Source organism: Apium graveolens, chromosome 6 (assembly GCF_009905375.1).
Source record: "Apium graveolens cultivar Ventura chromosome 6, ASM990537v1, whole genome shotgun sequence".
Lineage (NCBI taxonomy): Eukaryota > Viridiplantae > Streptophyta > Magnoliopsida > Apiales > Apiaceae > Apium > Apium graveolens.
The window spans coordinates 80,896,599-80,914,805 of record NC_133652.1 but is presented as its reverse complement, the minus strand read 5'-3'; the positions used below and the strand labels follow the sequence as shown (position 1 = coordinate 80,914,805).

General features: G+C 34.7%; 2 protein-coding genes and 1 pseudogene across 2 annotated transcripts; 1 reads left to right on the top strand and 2 right to left on the bottom strand.

Annotated features, from left to right (window-relative positions):
- Positions 1–8,161: 8,161 nt before the first annotated feature.
- Positions 8,162–9,456, top strand: LOC141667485 (uncharacterized). The gene has a single exon (XM_074474006.1). It carries the CDS (start codon positions 8,248–8,250, stop codon positions 9,370–9,372), a length of 1,125 nt encoding a protein of 374 aa, XP_074330107.1. The 5' UTR covers positions 8,162–8,247; the 3' UTR covers positions 9,373–9,456.
- Positions 9,457–12,553: 3,097 nt separating this feature from the next.
- LOC141668015 (uncharacterized) lies at positions 12,554–13,150 on the bottom strand. Its single transcript, XM_074474687.1, has one exon. The coding sequence runs from the start codon at positions 12,833–12,835 to the stop codon at positions 12,626–12,628; it is 210 nt and encodes a 69-aa protein (XP_074330788.1). The 5' UTR covers positions 12,836–13,150; the 3' UTR covers positions 12,554–12,625.
- Positions 13,151–15,195: 2,045 nt separating this feature from the next.
- On the bottom strand, positions 15,196–16,657 carry LOC141667403 (small ribosomal subunit protein eS4-like; annotated as a pseudogene).
- Positions 16,658–18,207: the final 1,550 nt, after the last annotated feature.

The following is an 18,207-nucleotide window of genomic DNA, read 5'->3' as shown; positions in this document are numbered from 1 at the left end:
ACAGTCTCCACTACCTCTACTCCTCAAATAAAAGAACTTCAAGATCAAATTTCTTCGCTTCAAGCTTCCAACTCAGATTTATCTTCACAAGTCAGAGCTCTAACCACATTGGTTGAAAGTCAACAACATGATATTCAGGCCCTAGTGGAGTCCCATAAGCATTTACAGATGCAGAATACAGTTGCTTTGGGAGCCATTATGGGAAAACTCAACATACCACTGCCAGCATTGCCTGAAGCTGTAAGACCTGAGATTCCTACTCCCCTACTCATACCTATCACCAAGACTAAGGGGGAGATAGATGCAAGGCTAGCACAATCAAAACTCAAAAGTCAAGTACAAGGTCTAGAACAAGAGAGGCTCCTTATGGCTGCCCAAGGTCCAGGAATGACACAAGAGTTTGACAATTTGCTCACTGGACTAAGGAACTCTCTCAACAACAACTTCTTCACTTACAAAAAGACCTTGGAAAAGACTATCAATTACATCACGTTGCTGCAGATCCTGGTCAAGAACCAGTTTTTGGAGAAAAGGATAGTGATCAATCTTAATGATTCTGGTGTAGACAGATGTATGCAAGTCAATATCAATTATCTAATTTCAAGAAGAGCATCTGAGGTGGATATTTTGATTAACAAGGTCAGGATAATCACTAATGAAGAGAAAATGCTACTAGCAGAGTTGAAGAAGGCTCATGAAGCTGCATTCCCAGAAGCCTATCTACATCCAAGCAAAGGGGTGCACTATATCTGCTCTACAACCAAGCAACTGAAACATTTCCAAGTACCTAAAAATTGTGTCATGGCCAATAGAAGACTGATAATGGTGCTTGAGTCTGGGCTGAAAAGTAAGAAATTGAAGACTAGTGAAGATGAAGCTATGATCAAGATTCTGAGGAGATACATTGATAATCCTGAAGCCAATTTGCCTAAAACTCAAATCAACAAAGATTACTTGGGTGATGATGAGCAGAAGAAAGATGGTCAAAACCCTCCTGGCTCAAACTCAAGTCAATCTAACAAGGCAATTGGTGAAAAAAGTGATAGTGAGAAAGAGAAGGAGAAGAAAAGTGGATCTGAGACTCAAAGGAGGGGTGGAAGGAGACAAAGACAAAAGAATGATACCTCACAACCCCTCCGAACCCTAAATATCCAAATACCAATTACTAAACCTTCACATTCAACCTCATCAAAAACTGCTCAACCTCAAACCTCTAAGTCTTAATATTTCTACAAGCTCACTGCAAACTCTCTCATCAAAACTCAAATCACTCACAACCATACTTCTCTGAAAAGACTCAAAACTGTACCTTCATTCAAGCCACCCCATAAAATACACTTCAAAACAGTTGGAATAGGTCCAAAAGAAGCCAAGGTCAAGAGAAGATTCAGAAGACAAAGAAGACAAAGAAGAAGACAACTGATAGCTGAATTTCTCAATGAACATGGATTTGGTGAAAAGGCCATCTGGAACAGATATGATCAAGATGATTTCCAACCTCTAAATGTTGTTGATTCAGATGAAGACTACTTCCAACAGCTAGCTGAAAGAACGGTCAGAGTTTGGGTTGTTAACATCAAAGAAGTTAGAATCTACTACAGTGATGGGTCCTTTGAACAGCTTGGAAATAGACTAATGGATTCTCTCAATTGTTGAACTGAAAAGGGTGCTAAGCTTGATGAATGGTAAAGATTCAGCCACTAAGGCATGGAGAACAGTATTGGCAGTGTTTGTGGTTAACAGAGAGGAGATGAGAGATGAGCATAGAGCTTTGCTAGCTGAAAAGAGGAGAAAGTATGAGCATGACATTGATGAGTATATTAGAAGATCATAAGAGTTGAAGGCAGCAGGCAAGAGCAGAATATCAAAGGATGGAAGATTTCTGAATGTAAAAGCTGGCTCTTTGTCAAGATACAGGATAAGGATGTTAGCTAGTTATCCTAAGCCATATTTGCTGAAACTAATAGAGGCTCTAACTGACACCCCCATCCTAGAAGAATTAGAAATACTTGTACAAATTAAGAACATAATTGAGAAAGGATCAGAAAGCTCAGTCTTTACTTAATTATTGTAAACTGTCAAATGTTCAATGTACAAGTGTTGTATCAGCTTTTGTATTGTTTTATTTTCATTCTTTAACTTGGGGTTAGTCTTGTTAACAGGCATGAATTTGTGATAAGCAATCTTCTCACAAATTGGGGGAGATTGTTGTGGAAGACATGCCTGTATCATAACAAGACTAAGTCATATTGAAAACCCTAAGATTAGTTGTATTGTAACCTTAATCTGTAATTTATACTTGTAACACTTAATGTCTGTAAAATGTAAAAGAAGCAGACTGGAGCATTTTTCCCTAAACAGTGTCAAGCCTAAGAATTCTATCTGGAAGAAGATCAAGAAGGTCATGCCTCAGAAGAATTATGAAGAAGCTTGGAGTTGAATAATTATGTTTGGTGAAAAACATTCTAAGTCAAGATCTCTACAAGTCACATAATTAGTGTTATAGAGAAGTCATTCGAGAACTCAGAAAGACCTATCGAGAACTCAGGAATTGTCTATCGAGAACTCAGGAAATGTTATTGGAGATATCGATAAGTCAGATACCCATTCGAGAACTCAGAGATATCGACAAGTATACATTCATTAGAGAACTCTGAGTTATCGATAAGCCAAAGTCCATTAGAGAACTCTGAGTTATCGATAAACCAAAATTCACTAGAGAACTCAGAGTTGTCGATAAGTCAAGTCAATAATAAAGTTTCAGAGATATCGACAAGCCAACATGCCTATCGAGATATCGAGTTCTCTACAGCTTAATTGGAGATCTCGAAGTGAAGAAATTTCTCTAAGTACAGAATTGCAGAACGGTTCAATATCCAAGGTTGCAAATCAACAAACAATTCATACAGCTGGATTGACAAGTCTACAAAAATCAGCTTGAGAGATGTGCAAGATTAATGGTGAATATTAACTGACAAAGGAGGATCAACCAATACACAGTGGATGAAGATATGCTAATCTAGATATGGAAATCTCACTTTTCCCTTAAATAGAAGTGATTAGTGACAGGTTAGAAAAATGATTAGCACTTCTTATTGTTCACTGTGTAAACCAAAGTTAACTATCATATAAAGTTAACTGAGGTCCTTTGTTTAAAAAAAGACTGAATAAATTAGAAATTGTATCCTCTCTCAAGAAAGAAGCTAAGTTCTAAACCAAGAACTTGGAGATTTTGTAGCAAAACACTGCTTGATTTTTAATATAAAATTGAGTTTTGAAGATCTTTGTTTTACATATTTGCATTGTTATTTATGTTTAACATCTATTCTACAAAATCATTGATAACAACCAACTGCTAAACCCAAATTCGATCAAAAAGTAAATATTTAAGCCAAAACACATTCACCCCCCCCCCCCCTCTGTGTTGTATTCATATCTAACACTGTATTTACAAAAAGTCTGGTTTTGATAATTATCCCAAAACTGGTACCGAATTGGATATGTTTTATCAATTAAGTATTCTATTTTATATCCAATATGATCCAACGGGGTACCAATATTCCGTAATTATAAATAGCCCTTACCGTATTTTATTTTGTATAGATAATCATTAGTAGACAGTAAAAATATATAATTTTCAGAGAAAAACCCTAGAATTCATCGCGTTCTTGAGAATCAAATAGAGATTTGAGGGCGTTATTCAAGTCAGATTTTTACGCTCTAGTAATCAAAACAAAGGTCTCGAGGAGTACTATCAGATTCCATAGCTTATTTCACTGCAGAATCATCTGGTATTTTCTATAATTTTATTTATTTTCGAATTAATTTGTGTTTAAATATGAGTTTTTGATTTTGATGTTGTTTGTATGATTTGATGCTTGCATGTTATAAATAATTTGATTCTGATCATTTTGGTATATCATATGTTAAATTTGGAGTTCAATAACATGTTCAAAATTGGGTTTAATTTTCGAATTTGAAATTAGGGTTTATAACCCGTACGAATGTTTTTTTATTGGAAATTAGGGGTTTTTTATCTAGGGGTTATTAGTATGATTGGTTGGTACCAGTGTGTACAGCAAGAAAAGAGGAATCTATTGTTTGTGGTGTGGTGAACATGCGGTACCGGAGTTGGGCTGACTGGAGCAACGAAGAACTCATCGTCCGACGAGTTTTTTTCGAGTTATTCTGGCCAACTCCGAGGTTAACTGTTCGACTGAGTTATATGGTTAGATTCCTGGTGATTTGCAAATGTTATCTGAAGTGCAAAATTACAGTTTAGTCCCTAAACTTTTGTAGATGATAAAGTTTAGTCCCTGTAGTTTCAGAAATTCTTAAAAAAAGGATTTCTGTTTTAAAAATATTTAAAAATCATATTTTTTATTTATTTTAATTTTAGAAAATGGTTTTTAATATTTAAAAAATTCCAAAAATCATTATTTTTAATTATGAATATTGTTTTTAATTAAAAAATAAATATGTATTATTTAATTAATTAATTTTAGTTAATAATTAATTATTTAATTGGTCAATTAATTGGAATATTTATTTTTTTAATTGATTTAATTAGTTATTAATTAATTTTAATTGATTATTGAATTAGATTTAATTATTTCTTTTGATTTAAAAATTCCGAAAAATAGTTTTAAGTTTTAAAATATTATTTTAAATTATGTTCAAGGCTCGACAATTATTATTAAATAATTTTAAAGTCAGATTTGGGTATTCGAACCCTGTTAATTGTTTATAAAGTGATTCGTTGACCCGTTTTAATTCTGAAAAATGTTCAAAAATTCGTATTAAATACCCGAAAAATCATTTTAACCCTGAATCTTCTTTGAAAAGTTATTTTTATCGAATATCTTATGTGTTATGTGCTATATGTGATCTGATTGATGTGTAATATGCTTATATGTTTATTGTTTGTTGGTTTTTATCGTAACTTTCAATCCGTACGTCGGATATGGGTCAAACGAAGGGTAGATAGAAGCTTGTAACAGATAGAATAAAGTGAGAATGTGTATTGATAGATACTTGTGATGTCTAAAAGAAGAAGTGAGGCGTAGAAAATAAAAGCAGGTAGTCGGTGAATAGAAATGATAAACGAGAGCAAGTGAAGTGAAAACCGATTCAGATAAGGCAAGTAATTCTTGAACCATCTTGATACGTATTTGAAATAGTTCTGTTTTATATTGCAAGTGCTTTGAAGTACCTAACCCTAAATCCTGATTCTACTTATTGATCTTCGAGATGAAAGCCTTATTCTTTGTAAACCATCGATTATTAAATTCCCAAATACGAATCACGAACATACGATACTACTCCATAAATATATATAAACCATATACAGATCACCGGAATGGATTTTCTTAACATGCAACCTTCATACCTTGTACATCAAAGACTAATCCTTATAACCATTAAACCCTTGTTCTTCTATTATCTGATTCTTTTATAGGCTGGAAGCCAAATCCTTATATACACCTTGTTATACCCTAATGGTGTTATGAATCACCTTATGCTTTGATATAAATATTGTTTATGATTCTGTTTATTGATTTACATTGTTTATTATGTTATTGTTAAAGAATTGGATTATTTTATAAATGAGGACCAGATTCGTGGTCGGACCAGATTCGTGGTCGAACCAGATTCGTGGTCGTATTAGGCCAATGTGTGCCTTGGATCCAGTATATTGAGCAGAGCTGTGTGCCTTACTCGGGGTAAGTGCACGACTAATCAGCAACCTAACCTTGGTTTTAAAAATAAAAGTGAATATCCAATTCTAATCATTACTTAACAAGAAACTTGATACCTTAAATCATTTCATTTGATCATTGTTTTGATCCCAGTATTGTCACGGCGACTTGCTGAGCTAGCTAGCTCACTTTTGTGAATCTGTTTATGTTCTTTTCCAGTTAAGAAGGAAACTGTTGGTTGCGAGTATCCCCAAACAAGTATGCGAGCTAGGATTCCAGGTTGAGACGGAATAAGCTAACTGAAGACTTTTGTTTTTAGTTTTGAGTTTGAATTTTTTTAAGAATGTTTTATGTTCAGTTGTAAGTTAAACTAGTTGGAATTTGGTAAATTTGTATTGTAATTAAGGTTGTGGCTTGTGTGCATACTTTAACCTATTGCGATCCGTGGTTATGGTAAGTAGGGTCATTGCATATATTATTTTCATAAGCAGGTTTATATATGGTGTATATGTATGTGTTGTGAACCCAAACTTCTGACCCGGGTTTGGAGGGAGTCACATTGTGTTTATAACATGATTAAGAGCATATATAACTAGTAATTTATATACTTATTCAGGAGTTATATCAACGAACATGTTCATGCACAATACTCATAAACGTGTTCATGAACTATATTAACGAGTTTGTTCACGAACATTTTAATCGAACTTGTTCTTGAACTTTAATATTATGTTCATGCTCGACTCGTATAAAAATCGAGCCGAACTTGAGCCGAACTTTTTTCGAACCGAACAACGAACTGTTTGTGAGTGTTCGACTCATTTACAGCCCTAATTGTAAGTAATATTCTAAAGTTTTATTGTTCGTTCTTACGAGGACTTCTGTGAATCACAATCTGCGATTAATACATACAAAATATGCGAATAACATAAGAAGTTCTCGAGTCCAGCGTATAACTGTCTCCTTACAGCTACTACGACCCTCACCATATGTGCGGATCGTTAGCCTCGCAGGATAAAACGAGAAAACGACGAAGTTACACGAACAACACATTCGGCGAACTTGAACGGAGCAAGAAACTATCACCGGAACAGAGAGAGGATGGGGTTTGTAATTTCAGGAGGCGACTGTGTATATCGAATGAATAATCAACCTGATACGATAATATATAGGCTCGAGGGAAACGTGTGCGCTACGTCACACGTAATTAAATAAAATGCGTTAATTAATAATCAAATGTATAATTGAATCAGATTATTATTACACCAAATCAATTATAATAAATCATAGACAAAAATGAATTAAGAATTTAAAAGCATGCCAAATCAATTATAATAATTCATAGACAATAACAAATTAAGAATTTAAAAGCCCAATCCCAGGGGAAATTAAATTTAGCAAAACTAGTCTGCGATTATTCGGGCCAATTTTTCGCTACATTCGTGTTCGCACGTCACACACGAGGGCAAGCTCGAAGGCTTCGCAAGCCTCGGATTGCCCCTCGAAAACCCAAGATTTGCACCCCATGCGCGCACGTAGGTGTTGAAGCAATACATAAGTAACCCATTTGAACACTACGTAAGTGTTTTACTATATAAAGCTATGCATTCTCCTTTGCAAATTCAATGCGGGACTTTCATTCTTTTACACAGATTTCCACTACTATGAGACTAGTTTTGGATGATCATATCTCATCCATATCATAGGCATTTTGAGTGATTCAAAGTGCCTCTGAAAGCTCTCTCGGAGGAGAACACATTCCAAGTGGCACTCGTCGCGCGCACACAACATTCATCCACTCAAACTATAGCTCAAATTGACTTGAAAATATGGGACTAGTACCCACGTTTTCCAACCATTTCTTTCATGAAGTATATCTGTGTACTATACACCCCGACAACAAATACGAGAATCGGGATTAGTTGATAGAGGCACTTCATAATGATTAATCGGATAATCGGTAATTAATTAGAATGATTAATCAGATATATTTAAAAATATTTAATTTTTGAAGCTTAATATATTAGTTTAAGAAAATTATGCATAAATTAATCGGATTCCAAAATTGTATTGATAGCTTACCTTTTAGCAATTAATCAATAAAATTTGTGATTTTTAGAACATAATTCGCGAGAAATTTATTATAGGAAGGCGTGAAATGAGTAGAGTGAACATAATTTAGGTCCACGAAGATTCGAGTTGTATAGCCCAGACAGGGCCCATATTTAAGTCAAAATGATACAGGAATGTTTGATTGGCTTCGGTCTCCTCTGTACATTTAAAAGCAGAAGCATTTAGGAGCTAGATGATGCCCCAAGTGTGACGAAAAACTTGTGAATAGGCCCTTCCCTCGTTCCTCCTGAATGTTGATTCATGTGATTGCTAATAAGGCTAACCAAAAGTGCACCGCTCTTCATTTATTTACTTCACGTTCCCTTGTTTTGATCATCTACTTTGCCAATGCATCCCATTCAATATCCATGTTCAGCAAGCAAACTCCACAACTTTCCATTTCAAGCCTGGTTTTAAGCTTCAAATACAAAAACCAATGAAAGACTTGTCATTGTTCCTCTTAAAAAATACTATGACAGCCAGGATGAAGAAAGGCTTTAAAAGTTTCTGTAACGGGGATGGTTCAACCTCTACCCTCAATCAGCAGAAAATGAAATTATCGGAGGAGGTTGACAACATTACAGTACCAGCTCTGTCCGCAGATAGAGAATCTTCTCTACTAATGGAAAATGCAGAAAGGACTAAGAACGAGGCAACAACATTGGAGGAGATGATAATGCAGTTGGAGTTGGAAGAAAAAATGGCTAGAAGAAGGGAGGAAGAATCTAGTGCAGGTGAAAGATCAAGAATGCTCCAACAGCAACGGAGGATGTCATGCGTTAATAGTTCTGATATTTTGCGTTCTGCTAGGAATGCATTAAATCAGTACCCTCGTTTTTCTCTGGATGGAAAAGATGCCATGTACCGATCTTCCTTCAGAAACTTTGGTTGCCCTGTTGAGAACAATATGGACGTCAACATTAGTAGTGGTGCTCGCAGGAGTACTAGTACTACTACCAGGTTCAAGTCAACTTGCAATTGCTCCTGTAGGATCTGTAGGCACAATCATCAGTACTCCTATAGAGTGCTCAAAAAAAATGATGAGCGCCAATTATGTTCATGTAATCATGTTGAATCTAGAGGAATCGGAAGTAGTGGTGGTGGCCGTGGTGGAGGACAGCAGCTGCGGCCAGTAAAGGTAACTGGAGATGAGAGTTGTAGTGTAGTTTGGTGTAAACCGGGACTGGTGGCAAAGTTAATGGGCCTTGAGGCCATGCCTATTCCAGTACTACAACTTATGAACAATGATGCCAACAATAACAAGATGATGACAGGGAGGAGGCTATCAAATAGCTCGGCAGTTGATAATAATTTCAAGAAGCAAAACCAGCTTCTGAAGAATAGAGGAAGAGAAGGAGGTGCCAGAGTTGATTCACACAAACACAATGAAAACTTGGTTGCATATAACAAGAGACCAGGAACAAGTGATAAGAAGTACTACCTGCATCCGTCTCGCCCAAGCATTATTGATAACAACATTATGATTAGGAAGCATATTCCAATGGAGGAGGTCGCGGAATTTGATGAACCTGGCTGGCCACTGCGCCCCCGTTTTTTGTAGAGTCCTAGACGCCTGTACACACATGACACATGTTTGAATCAAATAAGTTTTATGCATAATGTATTCTATACAACTTCTGCTTAATATGATCCCTTGCTATTTGCTAACAAATAAAAAAAAATGCTTATTAAACCGTACGTGTCTTCTCTTTTATGCCAGTACTTTGAAATTTTAACAGAGGGCAATGCATAATTTGTTGTTCTGGAAAGTGATACTATAGCAAACCACAAAATTCTACCATCACCATTAGCAGACTAACAGGATATATATGTCTTCTTGTCCATCATAGACATAATCAAGATTAGTGAGAACTCATTTTCTTCTCAGTGAACACAGAACTCATTTTCTGATCTTTTCAATAAACACACAAATATTGTAGATAGAAGCTCCACTAGTTGTGAATGTTAGAGCCTTTCACAACATAAGGATTGTGGATAATAAATACACAACTGAAGACTTGCATCAATTATTTAGTGTATCAACTTACAGTAACAAACAACGGATTGTCCTGCATTATTTAGAAATAAGTGTGTTAACGGTGTGGAACAATATATAATATGTAGCCATTTAACAAAGCAAATACAATTATTCCAGCTGACTTTTCTGAGCCCTGCAATTGAAAATAGGTTTTCCGTATGAATACAAATTTCACCACAAAAATATTCATCTGTAAAATCTCTGGTCTGTTATTATGCAATTACCAGGCTTTACCAACTGATAGTAGAAGCTTATGAGTTATGACTGTTAAGGACTTAAGGTAACAATGCACAAACCGTACACACAACTGACATCAATATTATTGGGCATTAGAATACATGATGCTTTGATTCCACCACCAGGAAGACATGCCTAACCATCCAACATCCACAAGTTAAGCTTACAATTATCACCATTTTCCACCACATTTCATCCGCTAATAGATAATGACAGCTAGAATCATTGAAATCGATTATGCGAGCATCAACATGATTATAACTGCAATCGTTGATGGTAACATCAAATTAAGGAGCAGTGAAGGCAAGCACCTCGGTTTGTAAATAGAAAGTCAGGCTACCATCAAAACTCCAAATTTTAGCACCTATTTCTTCTTTGAAATTTGACATACTAATACTATGCTGACATAATTTGAGACTGACATGTTGATTTTTGCAAACAGCCGATCATGTCGATTTGATTTTCAGTTAGTTCGCCAACTTTCATCAGTTCTAAATAAATATCAGTTAGCAATTAGCATACTTCTTTCAAAATTTTGGCTTGCTTTATTGACTCTCTTTCAAAACTCAGGGCTAGCTAAGCACGCGCCATCCAGTCTCAACTGGACATGCATTTACCATTATCATTTTTTCGTGCAAATACACAATCTTCATCAGGAGACTGAGGAGACAGTGGAACTATGTTATTAGATTTGTAAGTCTTTTTATTAGGTCGTTAAGTCTAATCTAACCTCAGATGGTGCCATCTATCTTGCTCCTGACATCTGCACTAACCAAACCAAGGTTATATATAAATATTTGTAAAAATATTGAAACGGGCTAAATAATTAAGCTTATTGTCATATACTAAATCCTTGTATACTTGTACTTGACAAACAGGCAATGTTCTATATGTATTTAGGTACTTGAGGAGAGATTCAAGTGGTAACTGAATTGAAGTTCATATGGATTTCTAACATTTCATCCCCTGTATCTTATTGCTGAGTAAAAAGTTAGCTATAGCACGATAATATAATTTAGATGATCACACCGGCATATCCAATAGCCATATTCAAACCATCGTCAACTAAGAGCCGGTGATGGTGGTTAATGTGTAACTAACTAAATTCTCTGCAATCCATATCTACTAAAAGTGTTTGCAATCTGTTATTTATATATAAATACTCAGAGAATATATATTCCACTTGCAACATATTGATCGAGAATCAATTGGCGGTCTAATAGCATTAGTTTACCAATAATTATTGGAGCTACATAAAATGGCCAAGGGCCCAATTTTATACTCTATTCTCATGCTTATCTCCGGCACTTTATACACGTCTGGGGATCTTATTCTTGATCCACATTTACAGAAAGCTAGAGGAATCCTAATGGGAAAGTGCGATGAATTGATTGAGTAAATAGCAAAGGTCAAGTTATCTGATTTATTTGGGTTTCTCCCTATAAATATAGGCTACATGAACTACAATGCTTGTACTAGTGCTTAGTTGTATCTTTTATACAAGTGAAGAGAAAAATGGAAAGCGGGCAGCAGAAGTTGAAAGGAATGATGAAAAGTAAGCTTGTGATGTCTTTTTATAAAGCATCAAAGCCTTCTTCTTCACCTTCTCAAGCTGGGAGCGTAAGGACACCGTTATCGACTCAGAAAGTGGCTACTTTCACCAAACAGAATAGCTTTGGACGTTCTGATGGATACGTTCATGGTCCAGACGGTGGTGGGGGTGATCGTGGAGTTGACAACAAAGCTTCTAGCTATATCTCTTATGTTAAAGAGAGGCGTATACTGGAGGAGTTGGTAGCTGCAAAAAATATTGGAATGAAGGATCAAGACAATTCTACTAAATAGACCAGCTCTAGTATCAAATTATATAAATAAATGTATGCCGCTTCAATCATCATTCATCGGCACTTATTTTCCAGCACCCCAGTGTAATTGTGAATAGATATGCCCGTGTGTTCTCGAAATGTATTCTGCATGCTTCATGCTATACATTTGTGTATGTGTGGTTTATGTGCTTGTGTAGTTTCATGTGTGAGCTGTAATAACTAATAATTGCAAACTTACCAAAATATTTTTACACACTATATGCCTACACAAGAACAAAGACGCACACATGTATAAAGTAATATAGATAGGCACTCAGCTTGTTGTGATGAATATGCTAGCTAGTCCCACTCTTATGCCAATAAAATGTTGTCTTCTAATGATTCCTTATACAAAGACAACAACTCTTGCATAAGGTTCCCATGTCCTCGGTGGATATACATAAATTGTAATCAAAGTCACTAAAGCAGAAGTAGAGTACAATAGGGAAGAGCAAAGACAAGCCTCAAGAGCAAATTAACGCAACAGAAGAACTAGGACTGCAGTTCTGGAGGTTGGTTCCAGATCCAGATCTTCGTAAACTTGTATTAGTATGGGGGGGACGGGATTACTAATGGAATAGATAAATATTATGGGAAAGGACTATACAAATATGGGCTGCATATAATGTCTCAGTTCTACATAGAGTAATTACAAAGGAGAACCGAAATCATAATTAATCTACATGAATATGAAGTTTGATAGCTATAATGAAGAGGCAAGCAAGAGCAAAGTAGATCAAGGCATGAACCATGATGGAGACGCCGCTGGTGCGGAAATTGCCAAATTCTACACAACCATGGCTTCCTGGTAACTGAAACAACAGCCCTGGTGATAACACCACAAATAGCACCACTGCCACCAGTACTTGACCCCAGTCTGCCATCTCTTATTTGATTCCTTCTCGGAAAGCACAAATAACAATTTACTAAATAAAATGTACTGCAATATATAAGACAAAGGAGAAGCTATTTTATTTAGAGTTGTAGTGGTGATCAACTAAAACTACTGATATAGGACAACATGAAAGCTGTTTTATATGGAGTTGTGGTGATGACGAAACAACTGCTAGCATCCATGTATAAGATATCTACTGACTGATAAACAGAGTAAGAAATGAGAGGCTGGAATAAAGCTTATTCATTATTGAGTGAGGTCCCTATATGTTTGGAGATGAAGTTACCTTTCGTCTTCATTTGTTTCTCACGTGACTATTTTTGCCTAGGAAGGAAGGATCCTTGAGTTGAGTTATCCCATGTATTTCATGTCGAATTCTGGTGCACTCAAACTGCATTCAAATTCATGTACGTGGCACCAGATACGTGTACACCATCAGATAATTTGTTTTTTCTTTAAAAAAACTAAAAAGTATGTTCAAAATTAGCATTAGCAAACGACATCCTCCAACTCAATTTGCTAATCAAGTAATCAACTCAAAAGTTTTTGTGTTTTATATGGTGAAATGCATTGTCATTTAATTTATGAAAAAATAAATAGCTTTGTTAAAAGATTTTCTCAAAATGACTTATTCGTGGCATTTCTGAATTCTCATATTATAAATCTACACCACACCTTTATAAAATCAACAACACAACCATATATTTTACGGTAACTTTCACGATAAGAATTTTCAATAATGTCAACAGAAATTGATGATGAAAATTGGTCCATTATAACTTACTAACAAATTGCCAACCGAACCCAAAATATTAAGAAGTCAATAAAATAGTGACTTACGCCAAACAAAACGCTAACAGAACATTTACCAACGAAACTGGCAACAGATTGCCATCAAAAAATTTCTAATATAATAATATTTTTTTATCGTAGATAATCCGCAGCCGCTACCCTTTGGGTGTGCACCGGATAAAACATACGGACTCACGTAATAGTTTGCAAACCACCTTAATATAATAGTAGTATTGGGCTAGCAATGAATTAGAAATTAAAAATTTTCTAACGTAATAGTAATGGGCTAGCAACGAATTAGAAACGAATTGCCAACGCATTCTAACAGAAATGATAAACTTTATTATGTCAGTAATTCATTGGTAATTCCTAATAAAAATAGATCAGAAAAAGTGATAACGGCTGTTATTGCGTTAGTAAATGTAAAATTAATATCAACCTACCCTTGTCTACTTTACAAACATTTTGTGTCCGTTTGACAAATTTTAAATTGGCAAATGTTAAAATAAGTAACTTATAACTTAAAGTGAGTAATAAATGATAAGTTAATAAATACTTATAAGTTATATAAGTGTTTGGATAATTTAACTTATAAGTCAGAATTATTTGTATTTAAATGAATTAAAATAAATAATTTATATATATAATTATCTTATTTCTTATATTTTAAGTTATATTAACATTTAAAAAAATATATTCTAAAATTAAAATTGATAAAAAATGAAAAATAAAAAATAAGGTGTGAAAAAGTAAGTATTCAACTTATTAGTAAGCTGTAAATTCAACTTATATAAGCTGGGTCGACAAACACTCGTCAATAAGTTGTTAAGGGCTTATAAGCCAATAAGCTCTTAACGGAATTGCCAAACGGAACCTTTATTCAAAACACATTTCACATTTATTTTATATTTTTCTTCTTTAGCTTATCTCTTCGACATTCTCGCAAATCAGGACAGACGATTTATTTGTTATATACGAAGGTTAGTTTTTCTTCAATTATTTTCAGTAATTAATTTGTGTTTTGTGCCTTTTCAAGTACATAGTTTAGCTTGCAAAATCTATTCATATTAATGTTGTTATTTTGCATGTTACTTAGCTTAATTACAATTTTTAATGATATTCTTGAGTTTAGCAGTTTCATTGTTAGTAAATTGGGTGAATGTTTCTCATTAGTTGTTATCTTTTGTGCTCAGCAAAAATGAAACTATTGTCTTTTTTTTATATCTCCAAGAGTTTTAGTTTTGTTAGTTTTAGTTGTGAATTGATTCTCATTTGTGTTTTGAAAAGCGGGTCTCATGAACTACATTTACGGCTTCTGATTCGGCCTTGACGGCCTTCATAATATGTTCAAGTTTTTTTTAAAAAAAATTACAATTTTCAAGATTCATGGTGTGCTAAGCCAATTTTGGAATAGAGACATGGGTTGTGATTTGTGTAAGATCAATTTATGTTTATTTCAATAAATTGGTATGTCGCTCTATACCCAATCATATATATTTGTAAGGTCTATTGCGTATATACTAACTTCTGGTTATGAATATTTTATAAATTTTAAAACTTTAAGTATAGACCGTTATACCCATATACCCCTAAACTTTAAAAGAGTTGATTTTCATCACTCGGCTATCAAAAATATATCTAGTAACTTTTTTCCTAATTTTTATTCTATTAATGCCCTTACAAGATATATAACTCTTAACCCTTAAAGTATTATTAGCCTCGTCTACGAATCTGTAAAGGAAAAAATCATGAACACTTTGACCTTGTGTTCAAATAAACAGGTAAATCATATTGTTGTTGTATCATTGGGTATTAGGTTCCATTGGTGAAGCCACTGCAAAAGCCAGAATAGGCTCTCTTCCAATGACTTGATGTGCATTGAGCTCCCTGGTGGACCATTTTAAAGTTAACATGGCTGAGGATTAAACCTAGTATTACAATGCAGAATTCAGACCGATATTATAATCAATAATAGTCAACTTAATACCTTTTCTCTAAGGTAGAAACACCCAAGGCTTTGAACTCTTACTAATTATGAACACATTACTCAGCCGAGTAGCACACTCGTGACCAAGGTTATCCTGGATATGAACAGTCTCAAATCTTCCCTTATGTTTCTCCCTGTTTTTAAGAATTCCAACACGCCCGGTGTTCTTGTCACCATGACAACATTACCAACATCAAACTTTATAAAATCAGCAATCTTGTGGGCCTCCAGATCCAGCTTGATGGTGTCATTAGCCTTGATCAGATGATCTGGGTATCGGATGGTTCGTCCATCATAGGTGTTTATATATTGAATGCCTTTCTGTCCAAATTGCATAAATCGGATTTTGCAAAGCTTAAACTGAAAAAGAAAAGAAAAGCAGGTATATAAATTAAAATAACTGATATCAGTGCAAAAATCATATTTTGCAGCCAACATAAAAAATTATTAAAATATTTAGCAAAAAAGGACTAAACTTTCAAATGAATCTAACTATTGATAGTTTTTACAGCAGATCCGACAGTCTAAGCATATCATGTTTGAGCTAGCAACTAGTCAATATATTATTAATTATTGGATGAGAGTAACCTTAGATTCTTCATCTTTCACTGAATGAAGATGAAATTGGCCCCTGGTATCATAAAGAAGACGGAAGTTCTCATTGATTTTTAGGATCGACACAACATCTGAAAAAGAGTTATAACCCATCCAACACTATATGACTATACCAATGATCTTGTTATCAAGATGCACCCAATACATGAGCCGGTAAGCTTACCCATGAAGCCAGCAGGGTAGGTCTTATCTGTCCTAACCTTTCCATCAACGAGAACATGTTGCTGCATAAGAATGGATTGGACCTCACGGTATGTCAATGCATACTTGAGCTTGTTTCGGAGGATAAGAATCAACTTAGTGGCCCTTTCCCCATGTTTCCCCAAATGGCTACAGTACCATTTACAGTGCATGTTATCTTACCATTGAACATGCTGCTCATCCAATACCAACAGTAATATATGTGACAAGGAAAAATCCAATAGACACGTGAGGGCTAAGAGGTACATTAATGTTTTAAGGGCTAAGTGGTATATATATCGTGTATCGGTATTAATGGAATAAAAATTAGGAAAAAGGGTTACTAGGTATATTTTTGATAGTCGAGTGGCAGAAATGAACGCTTTTAAATTTTAAGAATATATGGGTATACCAGTCTATACTTGAAGGGCTAAAAGCTCATTAAGCCTATTTTATGGTTATGAATAATTTTTTATAGGTTACTGAAAAGTTAATACAAGGACTTCAAGAAGGGAAAAAGGTTTTCCAAGAAGGGCTCAAGTTCCTCAAAAACTGATAAGAGGAATTACAGAAGAAACTCTGATGAGAAGGAGTCAAAGTCTGGAAAATATGAAAAGTCAAAAGAAAAGTGCTACAACTGTGATGGAGTAGGACACTATTCAGCTGACTGCGGGAAGCTAAGGGCTGAGAAGAAACAAGCCTTGATCACCAAGAAGAAGAAATAAGATGATACATCAGAATCAGATGATGGTGTCAACTATACTCTTATGGCAAATGCTGATATTGAGGTTGACACTACTGAGTTAAAGCTACCTCAAACCATACTTGCTTTTGATATTGATGATATTTGTGAACTAAGGCTATTTCTTAAATCGCTGCATGTTAGTTATAGGGATCAAACACTTGAAAATGCTAGGATTAAAATTGAGAATTTTTTATCTTAAGAAAAGGAATGATCACCTAGAATCTGAGTTGATTTTCATGCTAGAAACTCAAAAGGAAAGGGATGATGCTTTGTATATTAAAGAAAAATTATTAAAAAAGCATGCTTACCTAGAAAAGGAACAAGCTTAGAAAGGGAAGTAATTAAGCGTTTGACTAGTTCAGGTTAAATAACTCAGGGTTTAATAGAAAATGGTTGTTGGGGATCAGGATTAGGATATGCTGATAAAACTAATTCAGATAAGTTTAATGAAAAGGAAACTGAGAAGGTTAAACCAGTAAATACTGATAAGAAGGTGAAATTGAACAAGTCTCATTTAAGACCTATCAAGTTTAACTTAAGTGTTGATCTTGTTAAGTCAGTTAATGAAAAGGGTCAACATCAGCATCTAAGTCAAATTTAAAAACTGATAAGTATGAACAAGTTCATGCCAAGTCAGTAAATGTTGGTTTTATGACTCAGAAACAGCTTAAGCAAAAGCTGAAGGAAGTTAAAATGAAAAACAAGGAAAACAGCCTAGAAAGAATAGAAATGGAAAAGTAGGTGTCAATAAGGAGAAAAAATATAAACCCATTCTTAATGCACCTAGAAAGGCTTGTTTTAACTGTGAAACCGCTAATCATCTAGTTGTTATTTGTAGTAAGAATAAAGGAATAAACACTGTTCCTCATAAGTCAGAGTTTAGGAATATAACAATTAAATATCAACCACAGAGTCCATGTTTTCATTGTGGTAGTGTTTGGCATTCAATATACATATGTAAAGAGTATCAGAATTTGTACTATGATTATTATGACCTGAAACCCACTTTAAATAAATTAAAAGTTGATTCTGCATGTGTAAA